Source organism: Barbatula barbatula, assembly GCF_947034865.1.
Source record: "Barbatula barbatula genome assembly, chromosome: 14".
NCBI lineage: Eukaryota > Metazoa > Chordata > Actinopteri > Cypriniformes > Nemacheilidae > Barbatula > Barbatula barbatula.
Window position 1 is genome coordinate 4146901 of NC_136777.1, and position 24247 is coordinate 4171147.

General features: G+C 39.6%; 1 protein-coding gene across 1 annotated transcript in view; it reads right to left on the reverse strand.

Annotated features, from left to right (window-relative positions):
- The window catches only part of LOC306903884 (uncharacterized protein), a gene marked incomplete at both ends in the record, with an annotated part of 114539 nt that overhangs the window by 1427 nt on the left and 88865 nt on the right, over positions 1–24247 (reverse strand). Inside the window, 19 exons of the mRNA XM_079473424.1 lie at positions 7–84; positions 3161–3298; positions 4112–4178; positions 6188–6313; positions 6910–6954; positions 9689–9724; positions 11660–11722; positions 11834–11878; positions 12832–12876; positions 13888–13941; positions 15464–15490; positions 17163–17207; positions 17310–17360; positions 17598–17642; positions 18640–18693; positions 18780–18833; positions 19077–19130; positions 19495–19548; positions 20398–20502. Of these exons, the coding sequence (XP_079329550.1) occupies positions 7–84; positions 3161–3298; positions 4112–4178; positions 6188–6313; positions 6910–6954; positions 9689–9724; positions 11660–11722; positions 11834–11878; positions 12832–12876; positions 13888–13941; positions 15464–15490; positions 17163–17207; positions 17310–17360; positions 17598–17642; positions 18640–18693; positions 18780–18833; positions 19077–19130; positions 19495–19548; positions 20398–20502 (1186 nt within the window). The remainder of the gene's footprint in view (positions 1–6; positions 85–3160; positions 3299–4111; positions 4179–6187; positions 6314–6909; positions 6955–9688; positions 9725–11659; positions 11723–11833; positions 11879–12831; positions 12877–13887; positions 13942–15463; positions 15491–17162; positions 17208–17309; positions 17361–17597; positions 17643–18639; positions 18694–18779; positions 18834–19076; positions 19131–19494; positions 19549–20397; positions 20503–24247) is intronic.

The following is a 24247-nucleotide window of genomic DNA, read 5'->3' on the forward strand; positions in this document are numbered from 1 at the left end:
ATGTACCTGACGGGCCAATGGGTCCCAGTGCTCCTGGAATTCCCAACCCCATCTGACCCCGTTCCCCTTTCTGCCCCCGATAGCCTGCAGGGGTAAAACACCAAACACCCAGAGTCAGACACGTAATGTGTTTCTTTACCAAGCAGGGGGTATTGAATGTGGTGATGTATGGGGTGATGGTCATGTGATTATAATATTATAATTTGCTCTTTAAACAGGCACTATTCAGTGAACGCTAAACTATTAAAAATGAGTAGTCTTACTTTAAAGGTGCTGTAAGCAAAGTTATCCGTTTTATAATTTCCACCAACCTTAGACACTGAAATATTTTTCTATATAAATGACATAAAAACGTCTTACAACACCTTTAAATTCAGAGTTGTACTTCACCAAACCATTCAGTTCTAGACTATTTTGAAAGAGTGAGGGGAAATGGTATTTAGAGACTGATCCAAATATGCTACATTACACAACTGGCCTTAGATCCATCAGATTTCAGCGTGTTCAGAGTCCTTCAAGAGTAATGACAAATTCATCGATCAGAAGCGTAAAACAGTGTAAAACTTTGAACTCGATTTTAAAGTGTTTCAGGGAGCGCTGCAGATGCTGACAGCGCATGTCACACACAGCGGGGCAGGCAGACCGAACAAACAGAAACTCATTAGCTGACGCTCATCTTTTAGTAATGTTTTCACGCACACCGTACGACGTCAATCTTAAAATCATTTTCATAATGGCATGCAGAACACCGCCTCTGGTCAAAATAAACACGCATTAGTAACATTAGTTTCCCTTGAGGCAAACAACAATGCCTACAAATGCATGTAACGGAAAGATTTCGAGAAGAAATAGACAAAAACTAACAAAGTGATGAGTGCTAAATATCACGAGAAGCTCACACAAACATACAGTAACAGACCAATGTGTCTCCATCATCATCAGATGCATTCATTCAAAGACATTCCACAGGAGCAAAGCACTCTACCTGTGGCATCATATCACGTTTTCCTTTGTCCGCTCACAATCACTTCATTATGACCCCGGTCGAGGGGGGCTTCATACTGCACAGTTCAAAAACACTGCGACAGGGGGCGCTGCAATACAATACTTGCCAAGTGCTGCTCGCAGCACATATAGTTCCTTTTTTTCCAAGCTTAGATCACACACACACACTTAATATCCCTCATTCACACGTGGAAGAAAGAATGTTAACATCCAAAATATTACATAAAAACTCAAAAAATCTTTGTAACATTTCCACAATTTAAAAATGTGCTCTTATCAACCAACAGCGAATGCAATTCTTGATATTTATAGAATATATAATTGCTTCTTAACATGCATACACAGCATAAGAAAATCATTTTTAGTTACAGCTCAAAGAAGAATTAGACACATTTTAATGAAACAAAGTTAGGGGATTTTGTCACCATAGAAAACAGCTTTAAAAGAAAACCCATGTTACAAAGGGATTAAAAATGAAACATTATCACGATCAGTTGTGTTACACAAACACACAACAGATTATACTTGAGCTCATGAAACACTCGCATAAGTAGATTTAGACATCATGATGCAGGTTTAACTCAAACTGCACGAACAATGTATTTGTCATTTTAAGAGAAAAAGTGACTAAAAACGAAACACTTTAACTTGAGGAACACTTTAGGAACGTATCTACAAAAAAATGAAAAAGTCAAGCTCAACAGCACCATAAATATATGACAAAACATTTCGATTAAATACACGGAAGTGTTGCACGTCCAATAAACACGCTTTCTCTTTCACGTCACAGGAGAGAGAATATTTACACTGCCCGTTCTCATTTACTTCACAACAAAAGAAAATGTAATCCCAAGTGGAATAACCGAAAGCATATGTGGCCGAGATACTTTCCTTCATAAGCTATTCATTTGAGCACATAACGTGAGAAAACGGCCAAATTGAGGATTCCAGCAGAGGATGACGAGGAATAATGAGAAAATATTACTTGCAAACTTCCTTCCGACCGTGTAGAGGTGTAATTCAACACATGACAAATGAAAGAAATTTCTGATTTACCAACTTCCCTATCATTTCCTCCTGCCATTGGATTTGTGCCTGCTGAAGAACACGGCTCTCCAGGCAAAATCCACAAACAAATGTGCCACACAAAGTGATACAAAGTGGCCTTTTAAAGCTTCATCTGCTGTTATAAATGCAGCAGAACATGCGTATCATAATAATCATTGCCATATATTCATCTAACGCAACCCAAACTGTGTGTTTCCAGGGTGATCGATCAAAAGACACGTTATAAGTGTACAAGGATACAATACACAGTCTTGTCAAACGGCACGTCCTGACAAAGTTTCGGGGTCCTTGGGAAGTCAGACAGAAGGGACGAAACCGAACAGAGAGTCATAATTGATGAGAGAGGCTGGAGAAGATAGTTGCCTGCCTTTGATGAATGATCAGAATTCCTTATTTTCTCCCTGTGTGTTTTTTTTGTTGCAGGGCTTAATCCAACAAAGTGAGATATTGCGAGGCTCTTTTCCATCTGCTCACTTCTTCTCTATCTTTTGCGCTCTCATAAGTCTGTCCAGGGCGATATTACATTCTCCGTTTCAGGTTTGGTTCTTCATCCGTCTTCATATGTCCCGCTCGGCTCTCGGCACCATACGACACTTTGTCATGCCTTTATTTCTCCGACGCAGCTACACAAACCTGTGAATGCCTCACACCCAAATTTCAATGCCCACTGTTGCATGGCACTCGGTGGCTTAATTTCAACAGATTTTTACGCTTCTGTTCTGTTGGTGGTCAAATTCAGTGAACTTATGGTTCAAAGCTTCATTTGCCCGACAATTACCTCAACCTTTCTGGTTCGGTTCAACTCTGAGAAACATTGAGAAAAAACGCCCTACACAAAACATCCAAAAAAAGATGAATACAGAGATTCTCAGATTTGTCTGACACTACCTTCTTTCTAATCTATCAAGAAAAAATGGAATCCTTAAGAGACAAGCTTTGCTTAAAACTGGATATACATAAATATAAAGCTTCTCATAGAAATATAGTCACGGTCTTGTGCATCTGTGTTTTTGTGTTTGCTGAGACCATCAGAGGAGCACCGTAAAGAGAATCCATGTATTTTAGTCTTTTGGGTTTTGGCTCCTACCTTGAGAGCCTGGAGGACCTGGCTCTCCAGGCGGTCCTGGGGAGCCATCATTACCCGGTGGTCCGGGAGCACCCTGTCGACCCTGAGCGGCTAAGATAGCTGCCGGTGTTTTCTGCAGCAAGCTTTCTGAATACCTCTCTGAAAAGAATAAGAAAACAAAAACCTGTTAACCTCATAATTTCAAACGTTTTATTTTTAAGTATTTAATATAGAAATATTTTATTGCTTTAATGCATATATGAAAAAAGATATCATAGTATATTTTGGTATCTTTAATGAGAACTCTCTATAGACATATTTCATACTGTACCCTATGGATCTGTTGTGTACCAGTTACATTTTAAGGATTAGGGGTGTCACAATATACCGGTATTGACAATTATCAGGATATTAAACAGCACAGTAAGCGAAATCATGTTAATTCTACACATATCGTAAACTATAAAATGCCATAAAAGTTTGAGAGAGAGTTTGTGATCATTGTAACTGTTAAGGGCGATTCATTGACCAGATAACAGAAAAAACTAAACATTTCACTGATGGCATCATTTTTTTCTTATTATAAAGATTTGGATAAATACCGAGATAATATTGTTATCGTAATTTTTTGGGAATCAATAATTGTGTAGTGATAATTGGATGTCGTGACAACCCTATTAGGGATACAAAACATTGAATTGTACCTTCAAATGTATGATTCAATAACATACCCCCAAAAAGGTACAACTTTATATTATGTTTTGTATAACCATAAAGGTACAAAAAGACCCTTAGGGTACCACCCCCGCAACGGAAAAGGTACAATTTGGTACAAACATCAAAAATGGCATGTATTATTACAGTACATTTGCAGGAATGGTCCTGACAATGTAGAATTTACCAGAACCACACATACACACACAGAGCTGAAAGGCAAAAACATTGGAGCACACAGAATTGGTGCGGATGTACCTTCAAACGCACGCAATACTTCATTGCGGATGAAGGCTTTAATTTCCTCCAAGGCAGCTGTATCGCCCTGCAAAAAACAAATAGAGAAATGAAAGAAGAAACGAAGGCGGAGAGGAAAAACAAACATCAGTACAACATGATTTGCAGATTGAAAAAGTGCAGCAGCAAAATGGCAGCGCTTCATGTTTTATTCATTGTGAGAAATGTTGGAGTTCTCCGGGATAAAGGATGGATGGCACATAATGGTGTAATCACCATCTCAGCTCAAAGCGCCTCTCTCTTCATGAGCGCTGCGCTTCACACGAGGAGACCTGCATGTTGAAGAACACGTCGCTGGAAAACAAACCGATTCCCTCCAATCAAAAGAAAACCTTTTGCGGTTCAATGCCATTCTGTCAAACGCTCACAGAACCCGGGGATGCGACCAACCTCAGAGCGCCCGAGGCCAGATCTTTACCTCAACCAGGTGTGTGCTGGGTTGAAATAAACCGGGCAAATGAACACACGATCTGTTGAAATGTTCACATCACTTGCATTAACGCACATTTTAACACAAGCCGATTTGACTTCTGCTCAAAGAGCGTTGCACGTTGCAAAGGTGGGTTGTGGGTTTTATGTCATATTTTTGGTTATTTTAAATATAGAGCTGCCGAAAAAATTAAGCGACCAATCAAAATTTTATCTGAGGAGCATTTCTAGATGCATTGTGGCCGTTCTAGTCCAGTGTCTGTTGAATTTCAAGAAAATAAAACCTCAGGAGTGACAAAGTCATCCAACAGCAATGTGAAAAACAGACAGCGCGACGAGACGATAAAAATCTACGTTATCACATTTAAAAAACGATTTTGTAACTTTTACTAAATACTAAATGTGGAAATGATATTACTTTATTTCTTAAATGTGAATATGATCTTGTTGTCTTTTGAAGAGTAAAAAATACAGAGCATCCTTTCTGTTATTTTGACCCGTTTCTCCAGTTTTATTTTCTGCATATAAATGGAAATATAAATCTAAATATATATAATATTTCTATTTGAGTTGTGGTAGAAGTGAAACAAAAGTGAGAATTACATAGGAATAGTACATTTCAGAAAAATTGATTTTGAAAAGTCTAAGATGTGTTCATGTGTTTAAGCACCTTTTAAAACAGTGACACCCATCAAATACGTTTTGGGTCTCTGTGTATGTGTGAGTTTATGAGCCGTATATGGTGTTACATACAGTCAGGCTTTAGGAGACTTGCAAATGCATTTTCTCTCTCTCTCTCTCTCTCTCTCTCTCTCTCTCTCTCTCTCTCACACACACAATACACCCCTAATGGCTCCCTTCTGGGTGACATGGATGTGAGGGCTGCTGTATGGTGACAGCTGATGGTTTTGGGAGTCTGCGTGTGTAATTATTGTTATACGGAGCTTTTAATTATTTATTCTGGAGTGTAAACGCATGTGTGTTTTCCACAACAAAGCAATCAATAGCACTTGCCCTCTGAACGGTTCAGTGTGACCCAGCGGTTATGGATTCAGGCTGTGGGCCAAGAGGCTGCTGCACATTGGGAGAAAGCCAGAAAGCGGATCTTTACTGAGGTCGTAGATGTTATCTACGCTCCACACCAGTCTGCAGTCGCTATGTGACGTAAAGAATAATAACAACCCTAACAACAAATTAATTGTCAGCTATACTGTAGGTGGTTACGTGCCCGGGTTAATGACGGGCTGTACAACTGGCTGTAGATATTTGTGTGTATTTATGTCTTTGTCTATGTATATATGTCTTTGGCTATTTTTTTTAATCTGATCGTGAAACAGGTGTTTTGGTGGCGCTAACAAATTGTCATTTTGATTTGACAAATTTGTTTCCTTCCAGTTTACAACTGAAAATTTTTGGTTATAATTTGCTGCAGTATATCATACATCATATCATGTCAGTTCAAATTGGCAACACTCTTTTAGAAATACATAAATGACATCTGGTCGCTTTGTCACTGTCAGTGTGAAAGCCTGCTGACTAAAACTTATACTTTGGTTTTAGATCTGTAACAGCAGTGCCATGTGAATACCAACAGATTCATGTTCTTACCAGCAGATTCAAGCTCCCGAGTGATGCTGGCAGGCCTGGTTCTCCTTTCTGTCCAGTGGGTCCGCTGTCTCCGTTTCTCCCTCTTTCTCCCTGGACTCCTCTCTCTCCTGGAATCCCCGAATCCCCCTATAGAAGCAAAACTGGAATATAAAACTACACACGATGGAGAACAGAAGCTAGCCGTCATGAGCTGTCCTTGTTCCATCTGACAACCCCTCTGGTCTTATATAAGATGCAAAGCACCATCATTTATCAATCCAAACTATTACATGCAGTCACAACTACATGTGGTCCTGAAAACATGTTTACATTTTTTATTATTGGCAAGTGTTGCAGTCCCACCAGCTCATATACAAATAAAATGGACTGCATGTTGGTTACCACACACTGGCACTTTTGCAGCCAAAATTTAATATTAAAATAATAAAATAACGCTTTAAAAATATGAAAACTACATGAAGTTATTGAATTTAAGCACAGTATTTAAATAAATCTTCATTACACTCTTAGCAGGCTAATAATACAATTTTAACATTTTTAACCTCCAAATAATATCAAAACCCATTTTTGTTCAAAAGTTGACATTCATCATAACTCAAGTGTATCTAAGCCATGGTCGGTATGAATTGGATTTCCACATTTTTAAATAAATATATAAAAATCAAGACCAAAATGAGCGTGCCATCTAAATGTTATTTTCCCAAATGAAATAAAGTTCATACCCGTTCCCCTTTAGAACCTCTGTCTCCCGGTCTGCCCGTGGCTCCCTGTAAAAATAAAAAATCATAGAAATATGGAGAAGCACAAAGGTAAAGGGAGTCTTAGCAAGAGGCGAGACAAATAATTAGATATTTGGAATGACACTGACCCTTGAGCTAAAAGCCTCATCCATGGCAGAGACACTCCAAATCCTTCCTTTTATTACGGCTTTGCACTCAGACTGACCGCACACACACACACACACACACACAAGCACGCTCACACACTTTATCAAGCTATCTAAATGAGGACGAAGCATAGATTTCTATGAGCCCATTAGCCTGTACGCTATTAGCACAGGGTTTCACATAATTCATACACCCTGCAATGTTTACACCGTGTTCAATAAATACATTAGAGTTAGAGTGTTAGTTAAAGGTGCACTGTGTGTTTTAAGGAGGATCTATTGACAGATATACAATATAGTATACACAACTATGTGTTCAGAGGACCTTACATAATGAAGCGTTGTTTTTATTACCTTAGAATGAGCTAAATAAGTTAACCTTTCTGTGTCAGACACCGTAGTGCTTCGAAAGGGAGGGGTGGAGTGAGCTGTTGGTTGCAATTCACAACCTCACCATTAGATGTCGCTCAATTTAGTATACAGGACCTTTTAAGATGCAATGTGTAATTTTTACTGTTTAAAAATGCAGGTTATTATACATATCTTTATGTAGGTTGAAGTCAAATGTCATCATGCCCGAGAGCAATAGATATATGGCTCAACTTTGTTACTTTTTACCCCAAAAGTTGCGAATTGCAGCTTTAAACAGAGAATGTTGTCCGTGTTAATATCAAATTAATATCTGTTCAAAATGTATACAGAAATCCATTCTAAATCCCAGAATTCACATACTTTTTGTTACAACAGTCACTAACACAGCCCAGATCCACACACACACACAAGCCTGATTCTCACTCACTGTTCCCAAATTGCATTTAAGGAACGAAACTATTTTGCTGCTTTTACGGTCCAACTTTCTTTTAGTTATTCAGGAGAGAGTAGCTGTAAAAGCAGAGCTCGGTGGATTCATAAATGACCATTTTCCTCCCAAACTCATCAAAGCAGAAAAGCTCTTTCTCTCCTGGTCCTCTGAGAGGAGCACTGTCGAGAAACACCTCTCATTGTGCTCCAAAACCACTCTTCCATTTCTCTATCTCTTTTTCTTGGCACGTCACGGCTCCCGCTAGCTCCTGGGGGAACATCTCTGTATCGAATTCACCTGCTGGATTACAGCAGCCGAGCAAAAAAAGAAACCCAATCTAGCCTGCGTTTCCAAAGCGGGCGGCACTTTGTGAATGCTTCCCCAACCATCTGCTTTCATCGGCAGCCCCATCCTTGTCAAACAAGCTCTCTCTTTCTATCGTCTCTCTATTCCCCAGCTCCTGATGAGGAGAGCTTAAACCTATCACCGTGCCCACTGAATTGTGTTTCCCTCAGCTCCTGTTATAAAAGAGATGGAGAATTTTACAACCGAGGGGATGGGCAGACGTCCTTCCTGCTAGATGGCACTGTTGTACCACCGTAGACTGACGGATGCGCGTCAATGCGGTAGCGGGGAGGAAAGGAGGGTTAAAGGAAAATAAAACGGAGAAAAAACTCAATGAGTGGTCCGACACCCTGCTAACACACGGCCGTGCCATTTGAGACGACGGTGACGTGAATGGAAGCAAAAATAGGGCCGGGTTTCTAGTCATCAAACGACTTCTCTTTGATTTGGACCTATTGTGAACCTTGACTCATTTAACACAGTATGAGGGGGAAAATGACCACTTGGAGAAAAATAAAGAGAGAAATCGTAATGCGCAATATGGGGGACGCGGGAATGAAATTACAACCTATCAGTTAAAAGAAGATAAAAGAGAAGGTTCACCCGATAATGAATTGTTTTAATTGACACATTATTCAAGTTGTTGGTAACCGAACAACGTTGACTTGCACTGGTCTGGTGTCCGTTGCATGGAAGTCAATGGAAGCCGATGTTGTTTGGTTACCAACATTCTTCAAAATATCTTCTTTTGTGTTCTGAGAAATAAAGAGAGTCCTACAGAGAAAACTGTGATATTTCCAAGATGTCTGCCGAACAATCTGGCTTGACCCCAAAGGACTCATTGGTCGATCTCAGTCTCAATTGTTTCTCATTTATCTCATTACGATCTGCAGATGTGTGATTGTGTGTCTTTACGGCGCCGTCTGTCTGACGGAAGCGTGCGTTTGTCGTTCTCTGATGTGTCTGTTTCCGTCTGTGATGTGTAGAGCAGCGATTGAACCAAAGTTCTGCCAGAGATCTGCTTTCTGTTGTGACAAGGCATCAGGCGCCAGAACATTTTTTGACATGACAAGCCTTTTCTAAACTACAAACACAGTTTGTAGGGGACATTTAATTAGCGTTAACATGCATTATTCATGATTTAATGGCTCGTGGCCGGGATCTTACACACGCGGAATGAGCATTAGCAGTGAGTAAGCGATCTTATTATTGAAAACTTTACAAGACTAATGACTGGTGTTGGGCTTTTATTTGCCCGGGAAAGAAAGAAAGTGAGCGAGACAGAGATAAATGTGGACCAAGCCTTTGTCAGCCACTGTGTGCTTACAAATTCCTGGCAAGTTATTAAAGCCAACTTATTAGATGATGCATGCATCGGGTAAAAACTCTCATTTGCACTAAGATTATCTGTTGTGACAGACGCAAAGCCAAAATCCCACCCTGCATCATTTACTGTACGATCACATACCTCATAGCCTGGAATTCCATCTTTTCCCGGCCTTCCCTGTGGAGGAGACAAAATATTCCCATTAATCTTTGCAACAAGAGCAGATTTGCTTTGTTTGTAATCTACATATTTAATTAGATTTCCCAATGAGCACAAATGTTTGATGCTATTAGAAAACCACTTGCTCTTTTACACTGCCAAAACAAAAAAGTATTTTGTCTTGTTTTTAAGTGTGTTTAAATAGTGGATCAATGACAAATGAACATGTGCTATGAAAGCTAGTTTTCAGAGAAATCTAACAGAACGCAGTGAGGTTTATACCTCAAACAGGAGATATAGAAGTTGTTGTTTTTTACTTGCTTCATTAAAGAAGAAAGTTAGCTTAAGTCAACTGACTCTTGCCTTTCCTGATATATCTTTTTGTTTGAGAAAATGTAAATAACACTGAGAAAATAGTTTTTAAAACAAATATCAATGTGCTCAAGGCCACACTGCTGTATGAATAACCAAACATTTACATTATATGACACCTGTACAACCGTTCTACCTAGACAGCCGATGAAACATTTTCCCAAAACTTTATTTCACACCACAGCACAAATCCACACAGTGTTGAGAAGAATATGCGGGATTGCTTTGTGCTGTGAAGTGAGATATTACAGCAGAAACCAGCTGATGGGGTTTAGAGAGAAAAGTCACACTGGTGTTATATCTTTATATGATACAGCTTACGGAATCGAGGTAATCGTGTGATGAGATTCATAGTAATTCGGTTAATCGAGAGATATCGCTGTTGTCTATAATGTCAGCCTGCCAGGATCCGCACGACAGCCCGTTGAGCAGAACTGAAGAATGTTTGTGTTGTAACTCTTGAATCCGCTGCGAGTCAAATCGAGAACCAATCGTCAAACGAATCAGTTAATTAAATCAGGCTGGATTAAACCGACATCAAGCTGTTAGACGATCTGAGAAGAAAGGAAACAACCTAATGAAGTAATGTTATTAAGAGGGTGTGGATTACAGACGGGTGGAGTGTGCGCGTGTGACAGATCACAAGCAGGTGTAGCGCACACTGTGACAGATCAGTGGCATCCTGACAGGTTCTTTCTTACTTAACTATAAATCATTAAACAAGATCAATTGACTTGAGAAGCAAAATGAGACCACCTGGAGACCACCACAAACTTCAAGAAACGACTATTCACTTGACTACGTTACGTTCTACTGTTTGACTTCATTTATAAAAGTGAAGAAATTATTTTTTAGCTTCGGCGCTGTTCCTAGTTGTAAACAAAATGTTGACACTATGCATATTGATGGCAGATTAGACAAAATGTTAAACGCTTTCTCATTTGTAAATCACTTTGAATAAAAGATATGCTACATGATAAAAAATGTAAATGCAACGTAAATGTACCATTACATATAGTATTTGCATGTTAGACTCAGATATTGATGTGTGATAAGTCAGTTTAGTCTTTGTTGTTTTCACCTACATCAACCAAAATTAAATCTGCTTTTGAGATAAAATACACCCACTGTATACTGAAGATGCAATCTATGCAATCTTCACCAGAAAATGAAAATAATATCATGACTTACTCAACCAAGTTGGTCTTTGATCTGTCGAACCCAAAGAAATATATTTGGAAGAGAGCAACTGAGATTTCTGGGGCACCTTTGACTACTGTTTTAATGTTTGTTTTCTTAACTTCTTCAAAATAATCTCTGTTTTGTTCAACAGAACAAAAGCAATACAATTATTCTTTCTACCATGGTAGTCAATGGTGCCCCAGACACCTTCCAAATATCTTTGTGTTGAGCCAAACAAAGAACTTATACAGATTTGGAACAACTTGAGGGTGAGTTAAACGTTTTTGGGTGAACTGTCCCTTTAAGAGTTTGGGCTTTTTAGATGTAGTGTATGAAGTTTTGTTGCAGGTGTATTCGTGTAAATTACAGACAGGTGTAGTTCATGCTAGGATGACTTACAGGGAGTCCAGGTGGCCCCTCCGGTCCAGGGAAGCCAGTTTCTCCCATAGGCCCTCGCTCTCCCTGCGTGAAGAAAAACAAGGAAAATAGGACATCATCATTCTCCCGTCATCTCGCTGCCAAAAACCTGCCGCGTGATTGACAGCTGCTAACAAGCAACAAAGCAAATCTCACCGGCTCTCCAGGGACGCCTGTCTCACCGCGCGGGCCGGGCTTCCCCTACACACCACAGGAAAGACAAGCAGAGAGAGAGACTGAGAATGAGTGAGAGTTTTATTTCCAAACCAAGGCCCATATGACACACATGGATAGATGACACAGCTACAATGTGCTTTGTTTTTCATCTCAAAACTCCGTAAAAAACGTTTTTTCTGTCCGTTTATGGAACTGCTGCATTTCATAAAGTTATCCAATATAAAGTCCAAAACTCTTATAGATAAGCATTCATTGTACATATGATGAAAGTTGTAGTTTGTTTTTATACAGCCACGGAAAAAATTGAGAGACCATTCAAGGTTTTCACGTCGAATCATCATTTCTAGATGTATGGTGGTCGTTCCAGTCTAGTGTTTGTTGAATTTCAACAAAATCAAACCTCAGGAGTGACACGAAGTCAAACAACAGCAATATGAAAGACTGCGTGACAAGACTCATAAAAAATGTGATAGAAATCCAGGTTATCACATACATTATTTTGTACATTTTCCTAAATGCATGTAGAAATATTACAGCTGTGTTGTTTAAAAGTGAATATGAACTTGTTTTCTTTGCAGCATTTGAGGTTGAAAATACAGAGCAACTTTTCTGTTATTTTTACCTGTTTCTTCAGTTTTCATTTTCTGCAAATATTTGGTAGAAATATTGTTAGTAGTTCAAAGAATAAAGCAAAAACGATATTTTTTTCCTAAACAGACACCACATTTTTAAATGAGAAAAACAGTCTCTGAAATTGTCTCTTTATTCTTTCCGCGGCTGTATTGCTATAAAAACATGCGCCTGTGACATCATTACATCAGCAATACTGAGTCACTGCATCTTTGTTGCCTGGCAACCATTTTGTCAAATTCAAAATATCATAAAATTTTGTTGCTAGGTGTTTTTTTTATAAAATCGTATATATTAAATAAAAGCTTTTTGCTTTTGTTGAGTCATTTCATACAAACATAACTTACAGAAGGACCAGGAACGCCAGGTTGACCAGGTATTCCAGGATCACCCTTTCAACACACAAACACAGACAATCATAAGACAAGAACACGTCAATCCCCCCAAAACCATCTCCATTTCCGTTTTCCAAACCTACTGCACGTGATAAACACTCCAAAACCCAAATCTCTGATTATATGTATATTAGAGTTAGGACTTGCTCTCTTTCTTCTTCCATATGTGCTCTGCTGGCTTCAGGAATTAATGAGCGGCTTTTAGGTTTTGGGGCACAGCATGAAAATAAACAGCTTGAGATCAGGCAGCCTCGTGGCTGTTGTGGAATGGGGCGGGCTTGCGAAACGCCAAAACAACTTGACAAGTCCTCTCAGGGAAGAGTGGGCGATTTTGATGCCGCTCCAAAGAGGAAGACGCTCTTACATGGAGTCGAAAGCGAGTCTCCGTTCAGCAGCGCTCTGATTCGTTGAGGAGGAAACGGTCGGGGGGTTGAGAGGGGGGTGTTCTGCATGGATTTGTAGGCGAGATATAATGAAGCCTGTTATTTCTTTCCTCTCTAGTATTCTCGTATTCACGCTCTTTTTCATGGAATTCTCAAGAGTGCTTTGGTGGGACTGTGACTAAGCACTGCAGAAGTGACATCTGAATACTAACTAGCGCTTTCCATGAACACAAAGTCCTTGATAACTCAAATTTGGGAATGCAGGAAATACAGCCTGGTTTGTGTCGTTTTTTATTTTCTATCAATGAAAACAAGCCAATGCCATTTCAAGTTAATATCATTTCACATAATATGTGGGATTTGGGAAATGCTCCAGAAAAGGAGGAAAAGCAGCAAAAAGCATGGAACAGCAAAGTGATCTCCGTTTGTGGAAAAAGCCAATAATCCTTTAAATTATGAATGTCGTTTCACTATTTTCCCTCTCTCTGTCACGCAAACGCACACAAAAGCTCAGAAAACTGCAGTCATGTCAAACAGTGGAAAAAAAGGAGAGTAACGTCTTGTTACTCACACTCAGAGACCGTGAGACAACATCTAATGACATGACTCATCCAAATGCGCTTACCTTAGCACCCGGCAGACCCTCCTGTCCTGGTAATCCCATCAGCCCTGGCTCACCCTGGAATAAAGGAAACACATTTTTAGCTCAGTATGAACACTTCTATGTATAAAAGTCTGTGTGTGTACGTTTAGATGAGAAGTAAAGAGTCAAACGTGTATCCAGTGTTCACTTTTTACATTAAAGGTCCAGTGTATGGCATCTAGTGGTGTGGTTGCGAATTGCAACCAACGGCTAACTCCACCCGTCCCCCCTCCATTTTAAAGCCCTATGGAGGCGGACGCAGAACTAAGATGGCGTCATGTTTTTGCTTTTTTGCAGAAGATAACTTATTTATGAAATGCGCTCTGTAGAGCAGTTTGTCATTTAGGGCTGCTGTAGAAACAACATGGCGAATTCCACGCAGTTCCCAGGGTGTATGTTGATAGAAATAGCTCATTCTAAGGTAATAAAAACATAACGCTTCTGCAGTATTAATATTATATTTCATTTCTGTCAATAGATGCCCCCCAAAATTACACCCTGAACCACCCTTAACATTCTCAAACTTATACACTGCATTAAACTGCAGTAAGTGAATAAGCGGTTTTATTAAATCCACCGGTCATAACATTGGACCTCATGTTAGATGAACGTGTAATGTGTGCATGCATATGATATAACCTGCAAACACTGAACGCCATTTTTAATGCATGTGACACCAATTAAAACCAGTCCATTCATCTCGATCCTGACACGTGTATCCCTGTAACTCTAATTCTGTCGCATTACCGTCCTGACAAAGCATTTACTTCCCTTCTCGCATTCTCATTCAGTCCGCCGCTTTAATAAATCACACCTACTTTGCAGCAAACAGAGCCGCTCGTAATTCACCCGAAGCTTTCTGTCGTACCGAACCGGTGTACGGCGCCCGACGGATGTGTGTACAAGCGCCGTACATCATGTTCGACCCGCGTCTCAGCCGCTGTTGACGGACAGCAGCGGGCGCAACATTAACGGGTAATTGTTGCACATGTAGATAGCCACGAATAACAGAACGCAGACCTACGTGAGAGGATCTGCTGGAGACAGATGGGGCAATTCTAGCACTGTGCCGGAGACTGCTGGGACCATTTATTCAAATGTCAAATTAGCATGCCCGTGAAAAATCGCTCCTCACAAAAATAATAAAACAATAGAAAACCCTAAATTGTACCCGTGAGGACAAGGGCCTGCTTTTTAGCGGCATTATTGCCACCGTACAGTGCTTTTACAGTTGAGGGTGTGTATGTAGTGAAGTACATGACATCTCCCACAGGCTGACAATATGCAGCAACAATTTGATTCAGGCGCCGTTCCCGCTCATTCCTTCTGTTGTAGAGAATGTTGTGCTTTGCTGCTCTCAGACTTTTTCGTGATTATGGGAGACCAGCCAAAAGCAAGTGCTGGCCTGAAAAGTGCAGAGGCTCAGAAAGGTCGAGAGGACCGTTTGACACGACTATTAGACATGTGTGTATCTTATACTAGTTTGCAGGTTTTGTGGGAATACCGTTCCTAGGGTCATGTTCTAGAAGTTCAGGTAGAATAACACAGAAGCACTCACCATCCGTCCATCATCTCCTTTTGGCCCCTGAAACACAACAAAGACAGAATCAGTGCTCATGATCGTGACAATTATGTCATTTGACTATTCACATGTGTGAAGTCATCAAAACCAATGACTCCAATCTGTGCAACTGACTGCTTAGATAAGCTGTCAAACAATAACCAAATTATTTTGATATTGACCGTTTCATCATACGTGCGCCTGACCCCCAGTTAACTTCCGGTTTGTCTTTGGTTATAGTGTCCAATCATTCATATTTTGTTTAATTTATGTTAATGTTAATGATATGATTATTTTATTGTATAACAATAACTAAACGATTTGTTGATTATTCATTTTATTAAATAAACAATTTGTTGAATGGTTCCTGTAGTTTGGTGGCATTTAAAGAAACCGTATTGTACATTGACATCTAGCGGTTGAGCTCGGTATCACAGTCTAAATTCAAAATATTGGAGAGACGAGTTTAGCCAAGTAACGTTCTTTTCAGTTTCGTTTGTTGTTATCAGGAATAATCTACACGCACTGTATTATACGTGAATGTGAACCGGAAGTTAAGGTGGGTCACAAAAGTGCACATGCTCAATAACGTTTATGTTGTTAAGATCAAACCGTCTATAAAGTGATACCCAAAGCTCAAACTATTTTCTCAAACTACTTTCTCAGACTATATGCTCAGCCTGTCTTTTGGGAAACTTTCTCATCGTAATAAAAACATTCTTAATGTGTTGCAATGACACATTGCGTCCAGTGTGGACATAATATTGTAGATAATATTTGCAAATAAATGAAATATGCTTATTAATATCATCACATTGCTTTTAAAAGGAAGCCCAAGTTCACCCTATAAAAAAAGCTAAACCCTATATTTGAAAGCTAATTTTGCGCATACGGTGAGCTCATATATCACGAGTGAGCATATTTACATAACCCTGTTACATTTTGCTTCTATGAGAGCTCTTCTAACCACAAGCCTCTTGATTGTTTAAATAAAGTTCAAATGAAGTTTAAGTGAGCTTTGTCTGAGTGCCGGGGTTTTAAACACAGAATGTGCCTTGTCAACCGAAGCTGTCACGTTCCAGAGCAGGTTTGTCTGAGGATAGAGCAAAGCACCCTGGGGATTTGCAAGCAGCTCCTTGTGTCTATTGCAGTGAGAATAGAGATTGGAGTATGTCCTCCTTCAGACCTGCTGATAAGGGTTTAGTATCTTTTCGGTCGTCGCGGGTGGCCTGGTAACAAGGGGCCAGGAGCGAATAGACTCTTGTTCTTCATGGAGAGGAAGGGCACATTACATACAGAGTAGATAAGTCTGCGTGTCGCAGCATTGATAAGCTAATCGGATAATTCCACGGGGCAAAAAAGCTCTTTTATACATCCAGAAACACACACAGAATGTATTTTTATTTATGCGCACACAGATGTTTTTCCTGCCTGTCAATTACTTCTATACAGACAGTTGATATGGGTTTTGCCTTTCTTTCGACCGCTGTCATTGTGTTTCACATTCTGTGGCTGTGAGGCGCCCTTCAAATCATCCGGTGCGAAACAGCTTAACAGAATACAGATTCCTAAATCAATGCTTGTTTTGTTGTATATTGACATGAAAGCTTCATTTAAAGTCAACAATTGATCCTCTGTGAGAAGTTAGGTGTAAACATCTTTTTGTTTAATTCAGAACAAAAACAAAGAAACATACGGGGGATCCGGGTGGTCCAGGTGGGCCTGTGTTAGTCCCTCCATTCTGTAAACAAAATAAGAAAAAATAATAATACAATGTGAGTAATATTATTATTATCTAATAAAATGCGTTTAGTGTATTTTGGTTTCATTTAAAATGTTTTACCTGAAGCTTATAGAGACTGCTCATTCCATTGCCCTCCGTATACGGACCTCCCTGCAAAGAACAATAATTGTATAACAAGATGAGTCATTTAACTACAGAATACAAGGACGGTTTTAACTGTTCACTGATGTGATGACAAATCATAATAAACTTAATGATCTGGAAAAACATTGATTGATTGTAAATGTTTATTTATATATTACACGATTAACATACAAAATAAGTAAATTTTCGGTTAAATCATGCTAAGCCACACAACAGACTCACACAAACAGCATCAGAACTTACAGGAGGTCCGGGTGGTCCGGGTCTACCTGGCGGCCCCTCGCTGCCCTGCAACAAAAAGACATCAATTGTATTTACATGCATACCACAAGCCGCCTCTCCCAACACAGCATGGGACTGTATTGAAAATCAAGGCCAACGCCACGCTGCATTGTTAGCAAATGATGTGAATAATAACAGCTTTCAGACTGAGCGTTTGGAAGTTTTGTGTATAGACTCTCTGCCCCTTGGCCCTACCGGGCGGACTTTGAGCGGAGCCGACCATCTGATGAAAACCCATGAAAAATGCCTCTATTTTCTCTCTACTGCATATCTGAACACTGCAGGGCACACCAAAACACATCGGGCAGCATATTCACTATCTCCCACAAACCATTTGTGAAACAATCGCTAAATTCATTTATCAGAGAGGATGCGTGTACATACAGATGCCGAATGGCTCGGGCAAACAACTACAAGAAAGATGAAAAACGAAAAGATGTTGTTCTGCTTGTTTAGGGTTTGTACCGCTTGTTCCATTATAGTATATAGAAGAAAACCAATTAAAAGCGATGGTTCAACCATAAATGAAAATTTAGTTGACATTTACATTTACAAATTTTTGCAAGCAAACAATTATGGGGCATTATTGACAGTTTGGTTTCCCACATTCTTCAAAATATCTTCTTTCGTGCTCAACAGATCAAAGAAATGTATACAGGTTTGGAAAAACTGCAGGATGAGTAAATGATGAGAGAATCTTTTGTGTACTATCCCTTTAAAGGGGTCTTATGGCGTGAATACGTGTTTTTCTGTGTCTTTGGTGTGTTATAAGTTGCCCATGCATGTATTAGACACGTAAAATAAAATATATTGTGTGTTGGAACTAAAGATGCATTCAATCTAAAAGTGAATGCTCACCCAGACCTTTTTATGACTTCAAACAATACATATGAATCTTGTAAACAAATGTATAATGTTTACTATAGTATACATTTTAAAAATTCATTTAGAAAACATAAAAGTCTTTTTGTAACTTAGGGAACAACAACACAATTTAGCTTACTCGTTCTCCCTTTGGTCCCGAGGAGCCAACAGGTCCTGGTCTGCCTACAAGTCCCTAAAAAGAGGAAAATGTGTGAAGATAATTTTATAAGGAACTTTAAAAACCGTTCAAACTTTTTTCAAGTGATAGGAGACCCTCACCGGTGCACCTATACGACCAGTGGCTCCAGGCAATCCTGGCACACCATGGGACCCCTGGAAAAGAGAACATCAGATGACCAAAAGTACAACTCAGACATACACAAAAAAAATGGAAAGGCAAAAAGATTTTTAGTTAAACTGCACCATCTACACTAGAAATGGCAACAAATTATTTCGGACAAGTAGGAAATAAAAAAACTCAGAACACACAGAAATGGTGTACTAGCTGAAGTCGTGTTGATGCAAATCTGTCCACACACGTCTGCTGTTGCTAACACACGTTTTTACGAAACTTACCTCATCGCCCTTGTCTCCCATTGGTCCAGGAAAGCCTCTCTCACCTTTCACTCCCTAAATCATGACAAATAAACAATCTTGTGAAATCAGGTTTTTGTTACAGTCAGTGCATCCAGAACTCCATATTTCTGCTTCTCTCCAAAGAATGTACATTATTAATGCTTCGTCTTCACAGTTTTACTTTGCCACTGAACATCTCTGCTTCAACGACAACCGGTGTCACATTATGTGAAATATTTTTAGTTTATTTCATAATTGTCATATTGTTTGTAATATAATTGCTTTGTGATGTGCATCTGTACTGGAGGAGATGCATGTTATTGAACGTTGTGGCCACAGAAGTTTGTGGATATTTCTGGGGCTTATGTTCCTGCCGGTCACAATTTTCTTCCTTAAGCTCAAACTCTGGGTTGTTTACCTTCGGACCCTCTTTCCCCGGATTACCAGCCGGTCCTCGCAGACCCTGATCCCCCTGTTAAAATCAATACAGAAGATGAGGAGCCAAATCCGCAAGAATACTGTGCCCACGAATCCACAGTTCAGTCTCACAAGACAAACTCATCTATTTTCAGTTTAGTCTAAAGAAAATTATTAGGGACGTTTTGATTCAGGATTTTGATTCAGTTTCGCTCACCCACAAATATATATATTTTTTAAATAAACATCATTTACTCACCCTCATGTCTTTGCAAACCTGTATGAGTTTCTTTCTTCTGCAGAACACAAAACAAGATATTTTGAAGAATGTTCGTAACCGGTACCCATTCTCTTGCTTTGCTTTTGTGCATAAAATGGAAGTAAATAAGTTCCACCGTTGTTCCAACATTCTTCAAAATACTTTCTTTTGTGTTCTGCAGAAAGTAAGTCATATAGGTTTGAAATGACAACAGGGTGAATAAATGATGATTTTTGTGCGAACCATCCCTAAATGACATTGAATTATATAAAGTATTCAACAAAATAAGAAAAAGAGAGATAAAAAAATGATCTAGCATGATAGCCAGAAATTTCACAATGATTTCAATTTTCTATAATTTTTTCTCAGAATGTCATTTACTTTATGAAGGATGATTTTATGAAAAAACATGAAAAACATGACCTTAGTTTTAACAGGCAGGGTCACGTTTGACAAAAGAAAATCACAAGAAAACTGTCAGAGCAGCACGTGCCTCATGTCATTATATGAATGGAAGCTATTTGTAATGAAACCCTAAATTGCATCAGTCAGAGAAGATGATGCAGTCACTGCCAAAGAATCGCAGGTGGAAAGACAGAATATGAAATTAAGAAGGAGATTAAATATGTAAGCAGCAATTTCTACCTTTTCTCCATCCATTCCCGGGATACCTGAAGCTCCGGGGGATCCTTTCTCTCCTTTCTGCCCTGGTAATCCTGGTATTCTGGTCTGACACACACTGCAGGCGTTCTGTCAAATCACACAGATGAACACACACAGTAAGGTGCAAGAATCCAGCACTATCTTTTTTTCCATAAAATGCTAAATAAACGGAAAATAAATGTACAATATAGTACTATGTTGTGGAATATTCTTTACTTCGAGCAATCCTGTCCTCGTTTATTCACCCCCTTGTCATTTCAAACCCGTATGACTTTCTTTGTTCCACAGAACACAAAAGAAGACATTTTGAAGAATGTTGTTAACTGGCCCCCATTCACTTACATTGGTTTCGTGTCCATAAAGAAGAAATGAATAGCCACTGTTCCGTTACCAACTTTCTTCAAAATATATTCTGTGTTTTACAGACGAAAGAAAGTGCTGAGGAACACTAGTGTCCAGAAAAATTAAATGTGTGTAAATAAGCACAACGTATCAATTTGCTTCTGTAAACGCACAATTATTGCATCAGTATAAGATTCATGTCTTTTCATCTAGATATTTTTTCATTTCAGCTTTGTAAACACATAAAGCATGGCAACCCAGCTTTACACACCGCGTGGAAAAACTAAAAGGTCAAACTCAGAGCTTGCAACCAGCAAACTAGATAAAGGCATGCATAACCATTTTTTAGCCTCGCCAGTCTAATGCATTCACCTCGATAGCTTTACCCGACGATAAGGAGAGAAACGCGTACGGCAGAAGCAAAGGTGCTTTCAAAACTCCAGGCTAAGCAAACAACCTTTCTCCCATCTGCTCTTTAAGAGCGTAACTGTAGTCCTATAAAGCATAATCAAAGGTTCACAGTAATGGGTCATAAGGATTGCTGTGACATTTCACATCGGATGCACTTTTCGCACACGGCTCTTGCGGCTTTTTGAAGGTAGCAATTTACTAGTGCATTAGTCCGGCGTGCTCAAAAGATGCTGGTCGATTTAGAATCCCAGTTTACATTTGCTTTGTGCGAGGATGACAATTAGCAAACTGCATGTGACCAATACGCCGGTGGGGGTTCAAATTGTTTGCCGTTTGTCTGCGTCGAGACATTCGAAAGGGAGAAAATAAATTCCCACTTCGCTAAGTGCTTTGACATTTTTGGACAAACATTTCTCCGTATTGGAGTTTTATTCAAATAAATTAGTTAAATGACTCTGAAGACACTTTACCGCCTGATAAATAGAGAAATAATTTATTCACTCCCGTATAATTTTAACTGTATTACTTTTATGAAACATAAAAGATAAACAGAACGTGTCAACGCAAGGAAAGTGGATGCTGATTTGGGGAGCCGATTTCCAAGCACATAAAAGGACTTGTGCATTACATTTAAAGTATTCTTTCAGCCTAATGTCAGTCTGTTCCTCACAGAACTGTCACATAACATCATACGTGTATGTGTGATAATACAGTGCGAATCACTTCCATGGTGCTTTTGTGCCCCATTTTAAAAAGCTATTATGTTTAAAAAGCTTTTGTGGTTGAATCAGGTCGAGCAGATAAGTATTTCTTTCATCCGATGACAAATACTTTTTACTCCAAAGTGGACACTTAGGATAATTAGAGTTTTTTCACCCATGCCCTTGTTTCTCTTTGTCTGGTGGCAAAGAACATCCTCAAGTCGCCCTTCAGTTCAAGGGTTTTGTCCAAAAATGTACACCGAAAATCTTTGTGCCAGGGGGTGACGCGACCCACCTTGACTCTTAATCCAACTCCGAAAATATAAAGTCTGCAGAAAGTAGTCCAGAGCACAGACGATGCTTTTCTTTTTCTTTGCTTGTGATGAAACATCCGTACCAAAGATAAGAAATAACTCCAGTACATTAGCTGCTGGGACCTTTACTGGACCCCCTGTAGTTTTCTTACCAAGCAAACAGGTTTGTGGATGATGCAGTCAACATGGGACTGCATCATAACCTCGCTTATTGCTCCCTAAACTCTTTGTAAGTCGCTTTGGATAAAAGCGTCTGCTAAATGACTAAATGTAATGTAAATGTACCCTATAACACCTGGACAGACCAGGGAATTATGCAAGGATCCTGTTTGTGACTTCAGTTCAGCTTTCAACACCATCGTCCCGACACTGCTCCAGAGCAAACTAACCCAGCTCTCTGTTCCTAGCTCTGTCTGTCAATGGATCACCAGCTTTCTGACAGACAACAGCTAGTTAGAATTGGTAAATTCACATCCAACAGCCGTACCATCAGCATTGGTGCCCCCCAGGGATGTGTGCTCTCCCCACTGCTCTTCTCACTGTACACCAACGACTGCACCTCTACTGACCCTTATGTTAAGCTCCTGAAGTCCGCAGACGACACTACAGTTATTGGCCTCATCCAGGACGGTGACGAGTCTGCTTACAGAAGTGAGGTTGAGCAGCTTGCTGTCTGGTGTAGTCATAACAACCTGGAGCTAAACAGTGGAGATTATTGGGGACTTTAGTAGAAACCCTGGCACTCCCCTCACTCAAATTCATGAACAGCACCGTGGCCGCAGTAGAGTCATTCAGGTTCCCTGGCACCACCATCTCAAAGGACCTGAAGTGGGACATTCACATTGACTCTATTGTCAAAAAGGCCTAGCATTGGCTGTACTTCCGTCGCCAAGCTGAGGAACTTAAACCTGACACAGACACAGGAGCTGCTCTTACAGTTCTACTCAGCCGTATCCGTCCTCTACACTTCCATAACTGTTTGGTTCGGCTAAGCTGCAAAAACTGACCTCCAAAGACTACAACGGATAGTCCAGACTGCTGAGAGAATCACTGCCACAACCCTCCCCACTCTCCAAGAACTGTACTCATTCAGAGTGAGTAAAATAACTCAGAAAATCACTCTGGACCGCTCAAACTTTCTCCTAGAACTGCTGCCGTCTCGTTGGCGCTTCAAATCAGTGGGCACCAAAACACCCAGACATAGGAAAAGTTTCTTCCCTCAGGCATCTACCAGATGAACAGTTAAATGTTCTACTTTGCAATAAAAACATGTGTAATAAACAACTATATATACTCATATTTATAATACATATGTTATTAATAAAATATTCAGCTATCCACATTCCCCTGCATAACTTGTATATAACACAGTATCATTTGTATATAGCACATCTGTACATACAACATACTGCCTATTGTCCTTTTGTCTAATTATATCCTTTTTGTCAAATGTGTATCGTTTCTCCCATACGTTTTGTTACCTGTGCCTTGTTACTTTTTTAACCTGTATGTGCACTGGAAGCGAGGACAAATTCCTTCCTGGCAATAAAGCTCTTTCTGATTCGGATTGTTCGCATTTATGAATCTCATAGCGACCAAATAGTCATTATGTGAAAAGATGGGCATTTATCTTGTCAGAGGTTTCTTTAGTCATGGCGAGATTAATGCATGATGCCCAAATAGAAATAAAAGGACTTGTGTCGTGGGTGGATGAGAAATAAAGTACAGACAGAACGTATAAGCACAAATTTAAAGAAGGCAAAGCAGGAAACTGGACAGTCAAGTGCTTTTAGGTCAGAGATGAAGAGAACACAAGAGTTTTAAAGAAAGAAATTGAAAAGACAACAACAAGATTTTTTTTAAGTTCTTTAAGAGAAATTCAAGGTAAAATTTGACCGTATATTCCCTCTGGCTGTTGTTTAGTTTTTATTATCTTTTCAGGTTTGTAACTTTGCATGATAACAAAATGTTTCTAAAAATCATTCTAGGAAAAAAATGCAGTCTCTAAGCAGCACCAATACCAAGAAAACATAGGGCGAGTTCCATCTTAGGATCCACCGCACA